Genomic DNA, 15,116 nt, shown 5'->3' with positions numbered 1-15,116 from the left:
AATTATCTATAATTATATCTAATAATAATAATATCTAATATTATTTCTAATATTTAGACTTTCTAATTTCCCACCTTTCTTATACATCTGTCTGTATCTGTGGATGTAACTTATATAAAATCAGAGAAAAAACCATTTATGAATATGTATTTCTGGGCTTCTTTTACTAATTCATACTGAGTTTTGGGAGGAATTTAGTATTTTATATGAAAATTTAGACTTTATAATTCTTTTAATGCCCAGACTAAAATTCTTCTCTAAGAAGAAAACGTGGGTTTTATGATTTTAGCCTCAATCTCATGGCAAACAATTCACTTTTAAAAGTGGCATAAACTACAGCAAAGAGGGGATTAAAAGTGACACAAATTTCCCTGAGATGAAATTATGAAAAGTAATGCAAAATAAAATGCAGATCGCACCCACAGAGGCAAAACCTTACATTCAAAGAAACTTTATTAATTTAAGGTTATAGAGAACACTTTTCAAAATAACTGAAGTCATATTAATCTACCCAAATTAAGCTGTATTTTAATCTCCAATGAGTTAAAAACCTATATTTTTAATCAACAGTTCCTGTTTGTATTTTCTTTTTCCCAGAGAAAGACAGCATCGTGATAGTATTTGGCCTGCTCAAGGGAGGTAGGTGGGGGGGGGGCTAAATAGGTGATGGGCATTAAGGAGGGCATTTATTGGGATGAAACTGGGTGTTAGATATAAGTGTTGAGTCACTAAATTCTACTCCTGAAACCAATACTACAGTGTATGTTAGCTAACTTGAATTAAAAAAAAAAAAAAAAAAGATAGCATTTTGGAAACTCCACTTGCAAAATGCCTTTATCTGGGAAAAGCTGTTCAAATTCATGCAGTCACAAGCATGAATCCAGAAAGCCCAGCTAGAAGCTGTGGAGAGGTCAGACCCAGAAAGCCTCAAAGTCCATAATTAAGAGCTATTCGAAACCTTCAAAAGAAAAAGAATTCTCCATGTCGGATTGAAGGGCTCCATATATGTTATTTATCACCATTAAGGTGCACAAAGCAGCAATATGTTATGCTGAGAACAATTTGACAGCAAAATCTGTATGAGCCAGGAGAGGAGGGCCTTTGCCTATTTTTTATTTTACTACTTCTCCTCTCATTTTCCAAGATCTCTGAAGTCTTTAGCGTTTTATCTTTGTTCTTCCAATATATAGAATTTGCTTCAAAGGTGGAAGGAAAGTCATTTGTATCCGGTCTTGGTATATTCTAGTTTAGATTCTTTTCATTGAGAGAGAGAGAGAGAGAGAAAGAGCGTGAGAGAGCGTGAGGTTGGGGAAGGGGGGCAGGAGAGGCAGAGGGAGAGGGAGAAAGAGAATCTCAAGCAGACTCTACACCCAGCATGGAGCCCAAGGCGGGGCTCGATCTCACAACCCTGAGATCAGGACCTGAGCCCAAATCAAGAGTCAGACACTTCAATGACTGAGCCACCCGAGGCGGGCGACCCCCCCTTGATATATTCTGTAAGCTGAACACTAGGCGTTGAGTGGCAAACTCAGAGGAGTCCAGGGCAAGGAGAGGGGTGCTGTCGGTAAGGGCATGTGTCTTTCACAAAGCTCTGGGGAGCTCGCTACTACTCAGGTGCACCCATGCCTGCCCCGCAAAAATTTGGGCCTAGGGTTGCCAGATCCTCAAAGTTGTCGAGAGAAGAAGCACATCCTGATTTTTGTTTTTTTTTTTTAATTTCAAACATTCTGGTTTTTAATGGGGCTAAAGTTGTTTTTATCTGCACAAGCAAACAAAACACTTATTCCGTTGTTCTGAATCTGCAGGTGGCCAATTTGTCTCTGATTGCAGGCACCTGTATCACATGTAATAAGCTCCCAGTAAATTTTATCTACTGTTCTTATGACTTCACCTGATTACTCAAACAGGGACTTTGCAATTGGTCTTTTCCTTTTCTGAACAAATCTTCTGTGTTCCTATTTAAATATTAATCGCTAATTCCTAGATTTCTCTTGATCTTCTGATATATTCTGGAAAAGGTTTTGGAAAGATTTATTATTCCCTCTACTTCTATTTTGGTGTTTGAATAAGAGATAACTCTTACTTTGTATCTTGAGGCTGTTTTCAAACTGGGTGTACAGAAATCATTTATAATTTGGTCACTAGAATGAAGATCTTTGGTTAGAACATGTTGTATTTCTAGAATGTATATAATTTGCAATATGAATATGCCTCCCTGAAATAATATTTCAGCCTATGTCCTCATGGTTTCCGCAGTGTCCTTATTCCACACCAGCTTTGCTTTGTTATTTTTTGCACAAAAGGATTAATTTTAAGTCAGCCTCCTAGGATACCTTAGTCTTAGCCAATGCGGGTAAGTGTTTTAAGATATTTATAAAAAGAAGTAACCAAACACAATCTGTCTTGCTCATCAAAATCACTAAGTCAGCCTCAGGTTTTGAAGCTTTACGACATGCTAAATTCAGTGCGATGGGGAACCAGAGGAAAACGCGTGAAAAGCTACCAAGCACCAAACAAACATTTTTATATAGGCTAGTCATAGCAAATTCGGTGATTCATGTTAGAGAATTTTCTAGGAAAGCATTAGAATGTGCGATCACTGGGGCGCCTAGGTGGCACAGTCCTTAAGTGTCTGCCTTCGGCTCAGGGTGTGATCCCAGCGTTCTGGGGTCGAGCCCCACATCAGGCTCCTCTGCTGGGAGCCTGCTTCTTCCTCTCCCACTCCCCCTGCTTGTGTTCCCTCTCTCGCTGGCTGTCTCTATCAAATAAATAAATAAATAAATCTTTTAAAAAAAGAATATGCGATCATTATGCATATTATTTTGATTCCAGCCCATTTTCTTACTTGCTTTTAAATGCCGATGGGGAAGGCCAGCTATCTGGCAAGCCCTTCTCCCCTACCCCCATCCCTTGTAGGTGTTTGTCTATATTTAAATTTGTTCCTGTATCCATTACAAGTCAGATTAGAGTGAATACCTATCATGTCCAATAGGGCTTGGTTGAGATGATCTTCTGAAACTCCGTTTGGGAAGAGAAACAAAGAGCCCGCTACTAACCAAGACATCATTAAGACTCAACCAGATTGAGCAATCAACAAGATGGACGTTTCCAAAGGAAAATGAGGCCAGGGAGTAGGAGGACTCACCCTTAAAAGCACACAGCTCAAAACGACAAGGATTACTTGTTAAAGTTGGGGGAAGGACAACAGCGGAAAACGAATGAGGAACAGCGCCTTTTTGAGGCGCTGCAGGTAAACTTCAGGCCACCCAATCGAGTCAATTTTTGAAGTGGTCAAATTTGGATAATTCAGAGAAAGATTCAGAGTCAAGAATAAGCGCAATTGGCAACATATAAAGAGAGGCTACTAAAGCACCCGACAGAATTGTACGCCACGTAGCACGTCATCTGCAGCTGACTCGGTTACTCGCAAGCGGCCGTTCAGTTTAGTAGTAGTCGTAGTGACGATAAAATACTGTGTTTATTTTATTTTTAGAAACCAAAAGACTTTGCGTTTCTATTTTGATGTATTTTAGTATTTTGATCCCATTTTTGTTCTTCTATGTCTTCCACTTCTCCTCCCTCCTATCACACGGACCTGCCACAGCTGGGGTATCCTGCAGGTGGTACGGAGACCGCCAGGCTGGGGGCCCATGGATGGGATGACACGTTTAGCCCTTGCTGCAGTATCCACTTAGGTGAGTTCAATACAACAAGCATTTCTTGGTGCTCGTTCACGTGGAAACACAGTATTTCCATACTTTTTTGGTGGAGAGGTTACCTGTGTCAGCCGAGCATCGGCATCCTGGGAACATTTTCCCAATATACCAGGCAACTGAGAAGAGAACATTGAATTTCTCTCTCTTGCTCTCTCTCTCTTTTTAGATCTATTTCATTGTTGTCCTAAAATAAAAAAAGATGTAGGTACATCATACCAGATTTGTGCTGCCACTAAAAATCACCCACTGGTACTAAGAAGGAGTGTGGAAGAGTTGCTTTGCACTTTATAAAATCCTCTTTTTCTTCTGTCTCTTTGACAACTCCAGAAGGGAATATTTTTCTGATTAGCTGAAAAATAAAAGAAGAAAGACAACTTCCCTCTTCTAGGCCAGCTTCACAAGCCTTCATTCATGAATGCTATCATGTTGAGCATTAAACAAGAAATTAACTTAAAAGAATGTTTGCCTAGCTCATGGCAGGTATATGCAGCGGGACTAATCCAAGTGGAAGCTGTGTTAAATAAAACTCCATACTTTTAATATTTAATCACATGCCTGTGATTGAGGAAGAGGTGAATCTTCACAAAATTACACTGTGGCCCTTCATAACAGACTTGTGAAGTCACTTAGCAACCAACTTCCTTTTCTCCCCATGGGGCGTAATTAGACCTTGTCCTGGTTCACGAAGGTTTGTTTTTAAAATTCAAAATCTCGTTTAGGTGTTAAACACAGTCAGTCATTACGGAGATGATGAAAATGAACAGAAGTCATGTTTGGCCAAAATGTGGAAAGGACTAATTTCTTACCGGACTTTTCCTCTAAAAAGTGTAGGCATGAGGAAGAAAAAGAGAGAAAATGAGAGAGGTGAAATGTATTTTCAGAGAAACAGATAAGGCTAGGAATAACCTTCTTTAAAGCAGCTCTCAAAGCATTGCTCTTCCAGTGGCTTTTTCTGGGCATGTGACATAGTTATTCCCAGGCCACCGGCTTTAGCTTGAAGGGTGGCAGAACAAACCCCCCAAAATCTGCTACTTGCTATATTGATGATTTTTGAACTGCAAGCATTTGAAAACAATAAATGCAAGAAGACACTTTCTCTGAACAACCCTAATCTGTCTAAAGATAAATCCTGCATAAGAATTGTCATAAATCCCCTTCCCAAGAGTGTTATTGATCAGGGAGGACTGACTCTTAGTGCCAGAGAGGAGACCGGAAGTTGATATGGCACTCTGACAAACCTGATCACACAAAATTCATCCTACCTATTTTTCCTAAAGATCAGATGCTCTCCCTTCAGAGGCCTACGTCCCCTCCCCTTCCCCTACTCAGTGGTATTTAATTCAGGATTCTAAAGCCACCTCTTTGAGTTACTTTATTTTTCCCGGGTATACATGAAATGTACATGTTACTATACGTCTGTTTTTCTCCTTAACGTGTCCTTTCATTAGAGTCCCAGTTGAACGCCCAAATGGGAAGAGATCAAGTTTTGCCTCTCCTATAAATTCAAGCTATAGAGGGCATTGGTGTGGCCTCCTCTGGGCACATTCTAAGCTGTCTTTTGAATGGTTTGCTTCTAGCAAATAGATTTGTGCCTTGAAAATAGGAAACTATGCTCTGTAAGATGGCGAGGATTTTGGAAGATGCCATTATTGCAGTGCAGCCGAGCATGATCATAAACCTGAAACGTGAGATTTTCCAGTAGCTCCAACTTCGTCAGGGAACCCTGCACCTGCCATCTCCTCACAAGACACCCTGGCTGCACTCACCAATTCTTTCATCCCATCTTTCATTTCTCCCCACTCCCCATGGACAATAGCAAATTATTGTCCTGGTGAGTGGTCTCTGGCTCCCTCAGAAAGCTTTTTTATTTCCTGGGCAACCGTCACTGTGAGGGCCTCATTCCTGCCTGACAGCAGCGCTCCACGAGCCTTCCGCACTCACTTCCTAGCTGATGGTCCTATTTCTAGGTTCACCCCCTAAATTCATCCTCTGCATTACCTCCAGAATTATTTTTCAAACCAGCAAAGTGAATATGTTACTCTGCCCTTCAAGAACCTCCCAATTATTCAGATAATAGAACACACGCTCCATTCTACGTCAGTTATGTCTTCACGATGGGCTCCAACTTCCCCTCACCCTTTCTCTTCCACCGCCGCCTGTAGGAAGCCACGCTTAACAGCAGAGGCTCCTGGCCGTCGGAATGTTCAGTCACCTCAGCAGCTTCCCCGCCTCGGTAGCCCTCGATTACAATTTTATTTATTCTTCAAGGCCAGGAACGTTTCTTCCATGAGGCCTTCCCCAAGCTTCCCCATCAGAATAAGTGGTTCCCTTTTCTTGTTCGATCACTGCACATTCCTTTGGTTCAAAATAACCACCTCATATTAAAGGTCTTTCTCATATCGAAGGATGCTTATTAGCCTTGGGGAAAACAAAGGTCCACTTTGCCAGCACATTCTTTGCAGTTCCTATTTTGTCCTGTGTTATTAAGGTGTCTCCACTCGATTATTAGCTCACAGTAACGGTCATGCATGGACCCTCTCAGGTCCAAAACATAGTGCTAGGCACACAGCAGGCATTCAAAGCAGGTTCAGGAATTCCCTTTTGAAGGGGCCATTAAAACACCATAAAATGTTTGAAGCATAATGTCTTTTAAAATACAGAAAGATGAATTGCACTCTGAAATAAAGCTGAATTGTATATGCCCCAAGGGATGTGGCCCCAGTTGTAATGTTCCTTCACCAGCTCATATAAATGTTTCACTTAACTCCCACTTAACTGTTGCTCTCTCTGCCTTTAGTGACCCCAGGGGCGAATATATGTTACAAAGGCTCCCAGGAACTAGCACAGCTTTGTACAAACAGTAGTATAGAGTTATGTGATCAGATCTCCAGGGTAGAATATTCTCTTATAGCAAAAAACGAATGCTTCAGAATAACTGAGGGTCAAGATAGGGGCTGACTTTCAGCCCCAGATCCTTGGTAAGTAACACAAAGAAATGGAAATTATTAAGATCCATGTTCTCAACCTACAGACAAAAAGAAATTCTTAGGTTCAAATCAAATAGCTTCAAAGGAGTTGTCCTGAAGAAGGAGCAGGAACTTTTCTGTATTTGAATTAGCTTAATCCCTTATTTTCTGGATGCCTTTGAGCAAGTTGTCCTGTGCCTCGATTTGATGATTTCTAAGGCAGGGATGTGGATTTGTTGTGGAATTGTAGAATTGTTGGAGGAATGTTGTGAAGATTAAAGGATGTGGATGATATTGACAGCTAATGTTTACTGAGAACTACTACTGATTGACCCTATGCAGTTGGTGTCCTTGTTATTTCTCATTTATCAGTGAGGAAAAGGAGGCGCTGATGAATTCCAAGGTCACACAGTTACAAAGGACCAGAGCTGGGACTGGTTCCCAGCTTATCTACCTCCCCAGAGCCTGGTTGGGGTGGGCCCATGGAACAGACCAAGTCCCCTAAACTGATTAACCCGATTTCAGGGTCTTATCAGCATTGGGATCTAGAAACAACACAGCTGAAAGCTCACAGATCACAAAACCTGGAAAATAACCTTGGATCTTTCCAAAGGAAAGAGTTAAACAGATCATGTCTAGCTATCATAGCAGGTCTCAGGGGATGAACTTTTTGGAATGTGAGCTTGTGTTTCTAAGCATGGTTTCAACCTTGGAATTAAACTCTGATTAGAAGGTAAATTTCTCAGCCTTCTCCTAGAATTAAATGCATTATATTGAATTAGAATCAGAAGAATAAACATGAACATACAAATGATAAGGGCCCTTTCTCCTCCCCACACCTTCCCATTCCAGGCTTCATGGTGATTACAACTTTTTTTTTTTTTAAGATTTTATTTATTTATTTGAGAGAGAGAGAGCAGGAGCAGAGGGAAGAGACAGAGGGAGAGGGAGAAGCAGGCTCCCCGACGAGCAGGGAGCCCAATGTGGGGCCAGGTCCCAGGACCTGGGATCATGACCGGAGCCAAAGGCAGATGCCCAACCGACTGAGCCACCCAGGAGCCCCAGGCTTCATGGTGATTAAACCACTTTTTTTCAATATATTGTTTGCTTTAATTGTTAGCAGCTGCTGACACCTAGGCTATGGCTTCTTGGCTTAAGGATTTCTTCGGAATGTTAAACAAATAAATAACGAAAAGAAAAACCCTATAAGACAATTCTCCTTTGGCGAAAACAAAGATATTTCTTGATTTAAAATGAGCTCATAGCATCAGAGTTGATTTTTAATTGTGGAAAAGATACTAAGAAAATTGGAAAAGAGATGTATACCCCCAGGTACACTTGTACATAGAAACAGAATGAGTGAATTTGTGGACTAGACAAAACATACACCTAAAATATAATCAATGAATCATGTCTAGTGCAGGGCTTTTCCTGCGCTATAGCCTGAGAAATTATAGTTCTTTAATTTGCAAGCCTTGTTGAGAGGCAGCTCATATTTAACCCAAATCATTTTCTAGTGCCAGGAGTCAAGCAAGTTAGGTCTTGTTGCCGCCTACATTTTTGCATAAGAGGCTCGAAAGCAGCAACACTTATGGTAGAATTTAGCTTAAGACCCAGAGCCAAAGCTAACAGAGGTGAATGAAGAAAAGCACACACCAGAGTTTAGTGATCCTTACACAGAGGTTTTGTGCTCCAAATACATCCCTTCACTCTTTACAAAGAATCAGCTACCGTGGAAATTTTTGGCAACAAGCTTCATAAGAGTGGAACCAAGACTCAAAAAACCAAGTCTAATCCATAAGCTTCTTAAGAGTCTGCTGCAACTGTTTAACCTTAAAAATAAGATGGCTATATTTTGGATCTTTATATTTAATGAATGAGATTTTATTATAAATATAACCACTTCTTATCAGTTGTCTGACAAAAGAAGCAAAAGGATAATTTATTCATTTATTAAACCATTAACAGCTATTTACTGGGTACCTAATAAAACCTAGACACTACTCTAGACATATTGGTGAACAAAACAACAGAAACAATAGACAAAGAAAGCTCCAATGAGCTTATTTTGGGGACCAGAGGAAGGAGATAGATAAAAAAATAATAAACATAAGAAACAAAGCAATTGGTATTTTAGAAGATGATAAATGCAATTTTTAAAACCAGAGAAGATAAAGAGGCTTGAGAATGCCAGGGTAGAGAGCTCCATGATTTTCAGTAAGGTAGTCAGTGCAAGCCACTGAGAACGTGATTTGCCCAAGCTGCTGAGGTGGGGAGGGATGTCACACTGTAGCTCTTTGGTGGGGAGGAGGCGCAGCCAGGGAGCCAGGGGAGAGTGGAATGAGAAGGGAGAGTGGCAGGTGTTAGCCTGCAGGTTGGGGGTGTCCCCAAGTGAAGGTCTTGAAGGTTACTGTGAAGACTCTGGCTTTGCTCTGTTCCAATGCAGCTTACAACTCTCATTTCTCAGGAGTTCTCCAGGGCGGGCGTTTAGTCAGGGTTGGTTGCTGAGAGAAGGCATAGATGACACAGAAGAAGAATTCTCAGAGAATGCCTGCTTGTGACATATGCCACCATTTTTCTTTACTCTTGGGAAGCTGACTTTGATTCCCCAAATATCGAGTTAAAACAGAAGACAGAGATGGGCTTCAAAAATAGGTTAGGAAGTGGAAAGGGAGTTTGTACTGGGAAAAACAGAGTGAGGCCAGTCCATCTTGCCTTCCCTGTCTGTTGGCCACTTTAGGACAAGGGATTTTGACAGGCTCATCGGCCCCGTACCCCCGCTGTGCTGGTAGCTGATTCAAAAGACGGCTCCTTAGGTCCATGACAGTTAGTGGCTATGTTTTAGACAGAACGAAATCTCCCTTCATTCTGTTCATTCTGAAATTTCCCCTAGTCTCCAAAGAGACATTTTCTGACATAATGAATGTGAGTGACTCACACTCAAAGAGCTTGTTTTTTTTTTCTAAAATAATTAAAAAGTACATCCATTGCTGTAGATTATTTCTGGCCCTAAAAAAAAAAAATTCTCCATCATAGGACAAAGGGATAGATACTTTTTTCTTATGCTGTTATACTTATTTTTATACTATTATTCATACACTTATAGAAACTTCTTAGTACAAAAATAAATATATTATAAAAAAGAGAATACAGTGTGTACCACTAAGTGACTGAAACCTGAGGCCTAACAAAGGAGAAAGGACATCTCACTGGATATGTGGGATCAGGGGAAGAGTGCTAGCACTCCCAGAAAAGAAGGGCACCTTAATAAACTTTAAAAAAAGAACTTGCAAACTGTACGAAAGTTATTGTTCATATTATTCATCCATCTAATAATGCAGAAAAACAGGTGAATCGGAAGGGGAAAGATCAAAGAAATGGAAAGCCAGAAATCTCCTCTCTTTCTAAAGTAACGTGAGGGATGTAAGTCGCACTTTGCCGCGTGAAACACCAAGTTCCATATAATTCCCACAGTGAAGAGCATCCAACCACCCAACCAATCAACAAGTATTTTCTAAGCTCCTGCTCCGAGTCATTCAGCGTTATAGGTTCTTGAGGGAAGGCCCCACTCGTGGGGTAAGAACATACAGCGTCTGGGTGCAGGATCACTTGTCATAAATCCAACACTTACTGAATTGTTCACAAATTATGCTTCTGTTACAAACTTATTTTCCAAATTGATTGCTTCATTATAGAGCCCATTCAACCCTGATTATGGCCATTAGCTAATAAAAATAGTTTTAAATTCTAAACTCTACACAAGTAGGACTAACACAACCAAGGCAGAAGAACTTAATGATATAAAAATTAGTTTTTTTGATTATGATTAGCATTGTAATTAAAAGCATGTAATTTTTTTTAAAAAAGCACGTAATTCAAGATTTCCTGCCTGTGGTCGAGGACAGCTTCACGTTTTTATGTGTCAAAATTGTCTTTATATTGTTTCAATTAGATTTTAAGCTGGTAACAGAAATTGAGTGTTTCGGGGAGCCTGGGTGGCACAGCGGTTAAGCGTCTGCCTTCGGCTCAGGGCGTGATCCCGGCATTACAGGATCGAGCCCCACATCAGGCTCCTCTGCTGTGGGCCTGCTTCTTCCTCTCCCACTCCCCCTGCTTGTGTTCCCTCTCTCGCTGGCTGTCTCTATCTCTGTTGAATAAATAAATAAAATCTTTAAAAAAAAAAAGAAATTGAGTGTTTCTTCTGACTAGCACACAATGGGCATGGAAAGTATGGAAAAATGGTATTTTTATTTTATTTTATTGTATTTTATTTTATTTATTTATTTATTTAAAGATTTTATTTTTATTATTTATTTGACAGAGATAGAGACAGCCAGTGAGAGAGGGAACACAAGCAGGGGGAGTGGGAGAGGAAGAAGCAGGTTCCCAGCAGAGGAACCTGATGTGGGGCTCGATCCCTGAATGCCCAGGATCACACCCTGAGCCGAAGGCAGACCCTTGACTGAGCCATCCAGGCGCCCCGGTATTTTTATTTTAAAAGTCAGGAAATGGAAGCAACAGAGAATTCCCTAGGAAAAAAAATAATTGGTAAGGAAGGAAAGAACAAACACTTCTCAGATATTAAGCTAATTCTTCTGCAGACAGTCCATAGCTTATCAGAATGTAGGAAAGGTAACAATATATTTTTTAAAAGGAAGGTCCTACCCATTCCTCCATCTATCCTTCTCTGTAAGGCCTGGAACAAAAAAGTGTTACATCTTATGTACCAACCGGTTGATTTTGGTCAGGCTTCCTACAGCTCTGTCTGGCGGGGGCGTCTCAGACTACATCAGGGATATGGGATCTGGTCATTGTGTTGGCTGAATATTTGGAAGGGGGAAGTGGAAGCTCCTGTGCCCCCGTCTTTGATGTCCCTGGTCTAAACCCAACCCGAACCATGTTTACCCTATGAAGCTCTCCTTGAAGAGTCGAACCCAAGCTGAGCCTCTTGCCTCCCACTCACTGTGCTTGAGGTCTGCACTGAGCGCTTCGCATCGGAACGCACACCATCATTAGCCTGCCTTTGCACCACGCAGCAATCCTACCAGGAGCGAATGCCAGTGTGTAGGAGCCCGCAGCTCTCCTCCCCCACAGATGACTCTTTGTTTTTACTGAACTCAATGGGGTGCTGAACCTTCTGCCAAAGTGAGGACAGGAAAGGGGGTGGTGTTACCAAGCAGCAGCAAATTCATGGATTTTACTCATTGGCAGGCTAATTTGGGGGTGGCAGGGTGGGTGGGCCACCTGGAATAGGCAAACAGCACCAGACTGTCTCCAGTTCAAAGCTATCTCCCTTTCCCCATGTTTTTTGATTAAATAACTCTGTTATGGATTGCAAATCACCAGGAACGAACTTAAACTAATAGCTCCTTCAGAAGGTCATGCCATAGGGGAGGGGGAGGAGGCCCCAGCATACATGCGACTTATTCCCACATCACTTCTTTCTTTCTTTTCTTTCTTTTTCTTTCTTTCTTTCTTTCTTTCTTTCTTTCTTTCTTTCTTTCTTTCTTTCTTTCTTCCTTCTTTTTCTTTCTTTCTTTCTTTCTTTCTTTCTTTCTTTCTTTCTTTCTTTCTTTCTTTCGTAGGCTCCACGCCCACCTTGGAGGCCAGTGCGGCCTCAAACTCACAACCGTGAGATCAAGACATGAGCCGAGATCAAGAGTTGGACACCTAACCGACTGAGCCNTCTTTCTTTCTTTCTTTCTTTCTTTCTTTCTTTCTTTCTTTCCTTCTTTCTTTCGTAGGCTCCACGCCCACCTTGGAGGCCAGTGTGGCCTCAAACTCACAACCGTGAGATCAAGACATGAGCCGAGATCAAGAGTTGGACACCTAACCGACTGAGCCACCCAGGTGCCCCTCCCACATCTTTTCTATCAGCCCTCTTCTCCTTAACTTCACTCAAGTCCTCCCTCGCTATTTTTATTTTCTTTCTCACTCCCACAAGTCTCTTTACTTAAAGAGAAGCGGACATGGAAAGGGAGGCCAAGGAGATACACACCTAATGAATAGGCATTCATTTTGCAACATAATCTCATGTCCTCTTTACATCAGTCCTGACAGGATGGAGATTCCTCCCATTTTACAGACTTGAGATCTGAGACTCCATATTAAGGAACTTGCCCATGGACACAGATCGTAAGATACAGACGCAAAAGCCTGTGCTCCTCCTACTTCACCAATACGCTTCAAGAAAATGTTCTCTTTCTTGGGCTCCTTATTATATCCCCAGCCTGCCCCTAAAACAGAGCTTCTTCCCACAGAGGCTCTAAAGTCAGAATACACAGCAGAGTATTCACACTGCGAGGGACTTAAAGACAGCAGAATCACTAGACCCTTACTCTGTAGATGACAAAACCTACTGTGTTTTTAACTTGGCAGAAAGGAGGTAGATGCTGGAGTTCAAGTCCTGGTCCTCAAAATGTCAGCAGCCTCTCGATATTTCTGAGTTGATTCCTTCTGTAAAATGGGGTGACCGCCACCTCTCTGCCTGCCTAGTAGTCTGGCTGCTCACTCCATCTTTCTGACCATGACAGTGCATATAAAATGGAAACCATAATTATAATGAAACTTCAACATAAAAAATACTTGTTTGCTAGATTAGGGGAACTGAAATATGACTCATATAAAATGAGGTCTCATTCCTTAACATTTAAAACAAAGGTCTATGAGGTCTTAATATAAAATGAGAGACTTTTAATAAAGTAGAAATCACACAGGACATGGCAGCAATTAAGGCTGACTGCCCTGTCAGCTCAGCCTTGGTCTCCTGTCACACAGAATGGCACAGGAGGGACCACAGAAGGTTATGTCTATGGATTGAGGGAGAAGAAAGCCTGGGAGGTGGGCTTCTGAGCTGGGATCAAGAGCCCTTTAGGGACCATCAAAGGGATAGCCTTAAAAGGGTTTGTGAGAACTCAGAAGTTGTATGCAAAATGTTTTAGAGGAGCTAATGAACTTTTTATTTTCCCCCTGGAAAGAGAGCCAATGGCTTTTTTCAAAAGTAGGATAATGTAGTGGGTAGGTGTTCTGAATTAGAAATCAGACCCTCTGGGTTCAAATTCCAGGAACTTCGCTTCTTAATTGTGACATCTTGGGTAAGTTTAATTAATCCTTCCTTGCCTCAAATTTCTCGCCTGTAAAATGGGGGTAATAATAGTACCCATCTCCTATGGTTGCTACGAGGATAAACGAGTTAATACGTGTAAAGCATCCAACACACAGTCACACTCAGATTTTCACAGCTGCCACCACCAACACTATCACCATCGTTATTGTGAGTTCTCAAAGGGTTCACGACCTTAAAGGATGTTGACAAGTATTCACCATGAATACTCTGTGTTCTGCTTTGTAATAGCTAGCATTTACGAAACATCTCCATTGGGCCTTCTATATATAAAGGTACTTAAGAAGAACTAAGCACTTTACACTTCCTTAATCCTTACATGGACCCTAGGAGGTGAGCAGTAGTGTTAACCTCATTTTACACTTGATTAAGCTTTGACTGAAGCTTAAAGGTCTAAATAACTTGCCCAGGGTCACGTGAGTAATGCGCGCAGAGCCAGGGTGCACGTTTCGTTCTGACTTCCTCCAGAGCAAAAAGTCGTAGTCAGTACAGAAATAAACACTTCCGGTTCAAGACAACTTCTCAAGGTCAGCCCGCAGTGATTCGTGGCTTACCAAAACACAAAAGTAAAGGCATCAAGGGCAGCACGCGAGAAAAGGAAAAGATGCTGGTGCAGCAAGAATGAAACTACAGCGTTTGTCTCCTCACGTCCGTGAAAGCTGCGGGAGCCACAAGCTTCAGAAGGATGTAGTGAGCGAAACGCAGGGTGAAGCTCTGTGAGAGAGCGCGCCGCTTGTGGTTCTGGGAGCAGTGGACATGTCCACGTCTGAGACCCGGGGAGCGGTGACGAAGCCAGGAGGCTCTGCAGTGGAGGCCAGAGGGGAAGCTGGCTGCAGAAGACCCTAACCTCAATCAGGATACTGAAGTGAACAGAGGCAGGGGTTTGGCCCAACAAGGGGAAGTTCACTTCTGTGCGCTGCTGTCGAACGTTGGTTAGACATTGCTTTCTGATAGACTGGTAGGCGGACTGTGAGCTAGAAGGTTGGATAAAGTTTGCCCATTATTTGTGATTATTAGACCTCCGTGCCTGATACAAGGAAGGTGTTTACCAAATATTTGGTGAACTGATTTGAAGGGGAAGTTGGGAATGATGTCAATTATCTGTGAAATAATTTAGTGGGGAATACACAGTACAGGATCCCATTGTGAATTGAGCCTTCGACACAGTCTTCTGAAGATGCACCACACTTGTTCAGGGGATTTTGATGGTACTAAAAACAATTTAGGAATGCTTTAGGAATTTCCTCCAAAACCAGTTCATAGGCATCACACAAAAAACAGTTATTTTATTTACTTGCCCAGTGTTATGCA

At 41.7% G+C, this 15,116-nt stretch overlaps 1 protein-coding gene across 6 annotated transcripts in view; it reads right to left on the bottom strand.

Annotated features, from left to right (window-relative positions):
- Positions 1-15,116, bottom strand: part of SGIP1 (SH3GL interacting endocytic adaptor 1) — a 221,821-nt gene that overhangs the window by 92,438 nt on the left and 114,267 nt on the right. For 4 of the 6 annotated variants that reach the window (XM_034653641.1, XM_034653636.1, XM_034653637.1 and 1 more), the window contains one exon: positions 4,523-4,534. The exons of the other annotated variants lie outside the window; for them this stretch is intronic. In XM_034653641.1, coding sequence (XP_034509532.1) covers positions 4,523-4,534 — 12 coding nt within the window. The remainder of the gene's footprint in view (positions 1-4,522; positions 4,535-15,116) is intronic. 6 annotated transcript variants of the gene reach the window in all.

The sequence above is a fragment of the Ailuropoda melanoleuca genome, chromosome 2 (assembly GCF_002007445.2).
Source record: "Ailuropoda melanoleuca isolate Jingjing chromosome 2, ASM200744v2, whole genome shotgun sequence".
NCBI classification, from domain to species: Eukaryota; Metazoa; Chordata; class Mammalia; order Carnivora; family Ursidae; genus Ailuropoda; species Ailuropoda melanoleuca.
Note: the sequence above shows the minus strand (reverse complement) of the source record. Positions and strands in the feature narration are given on the sequence as shown.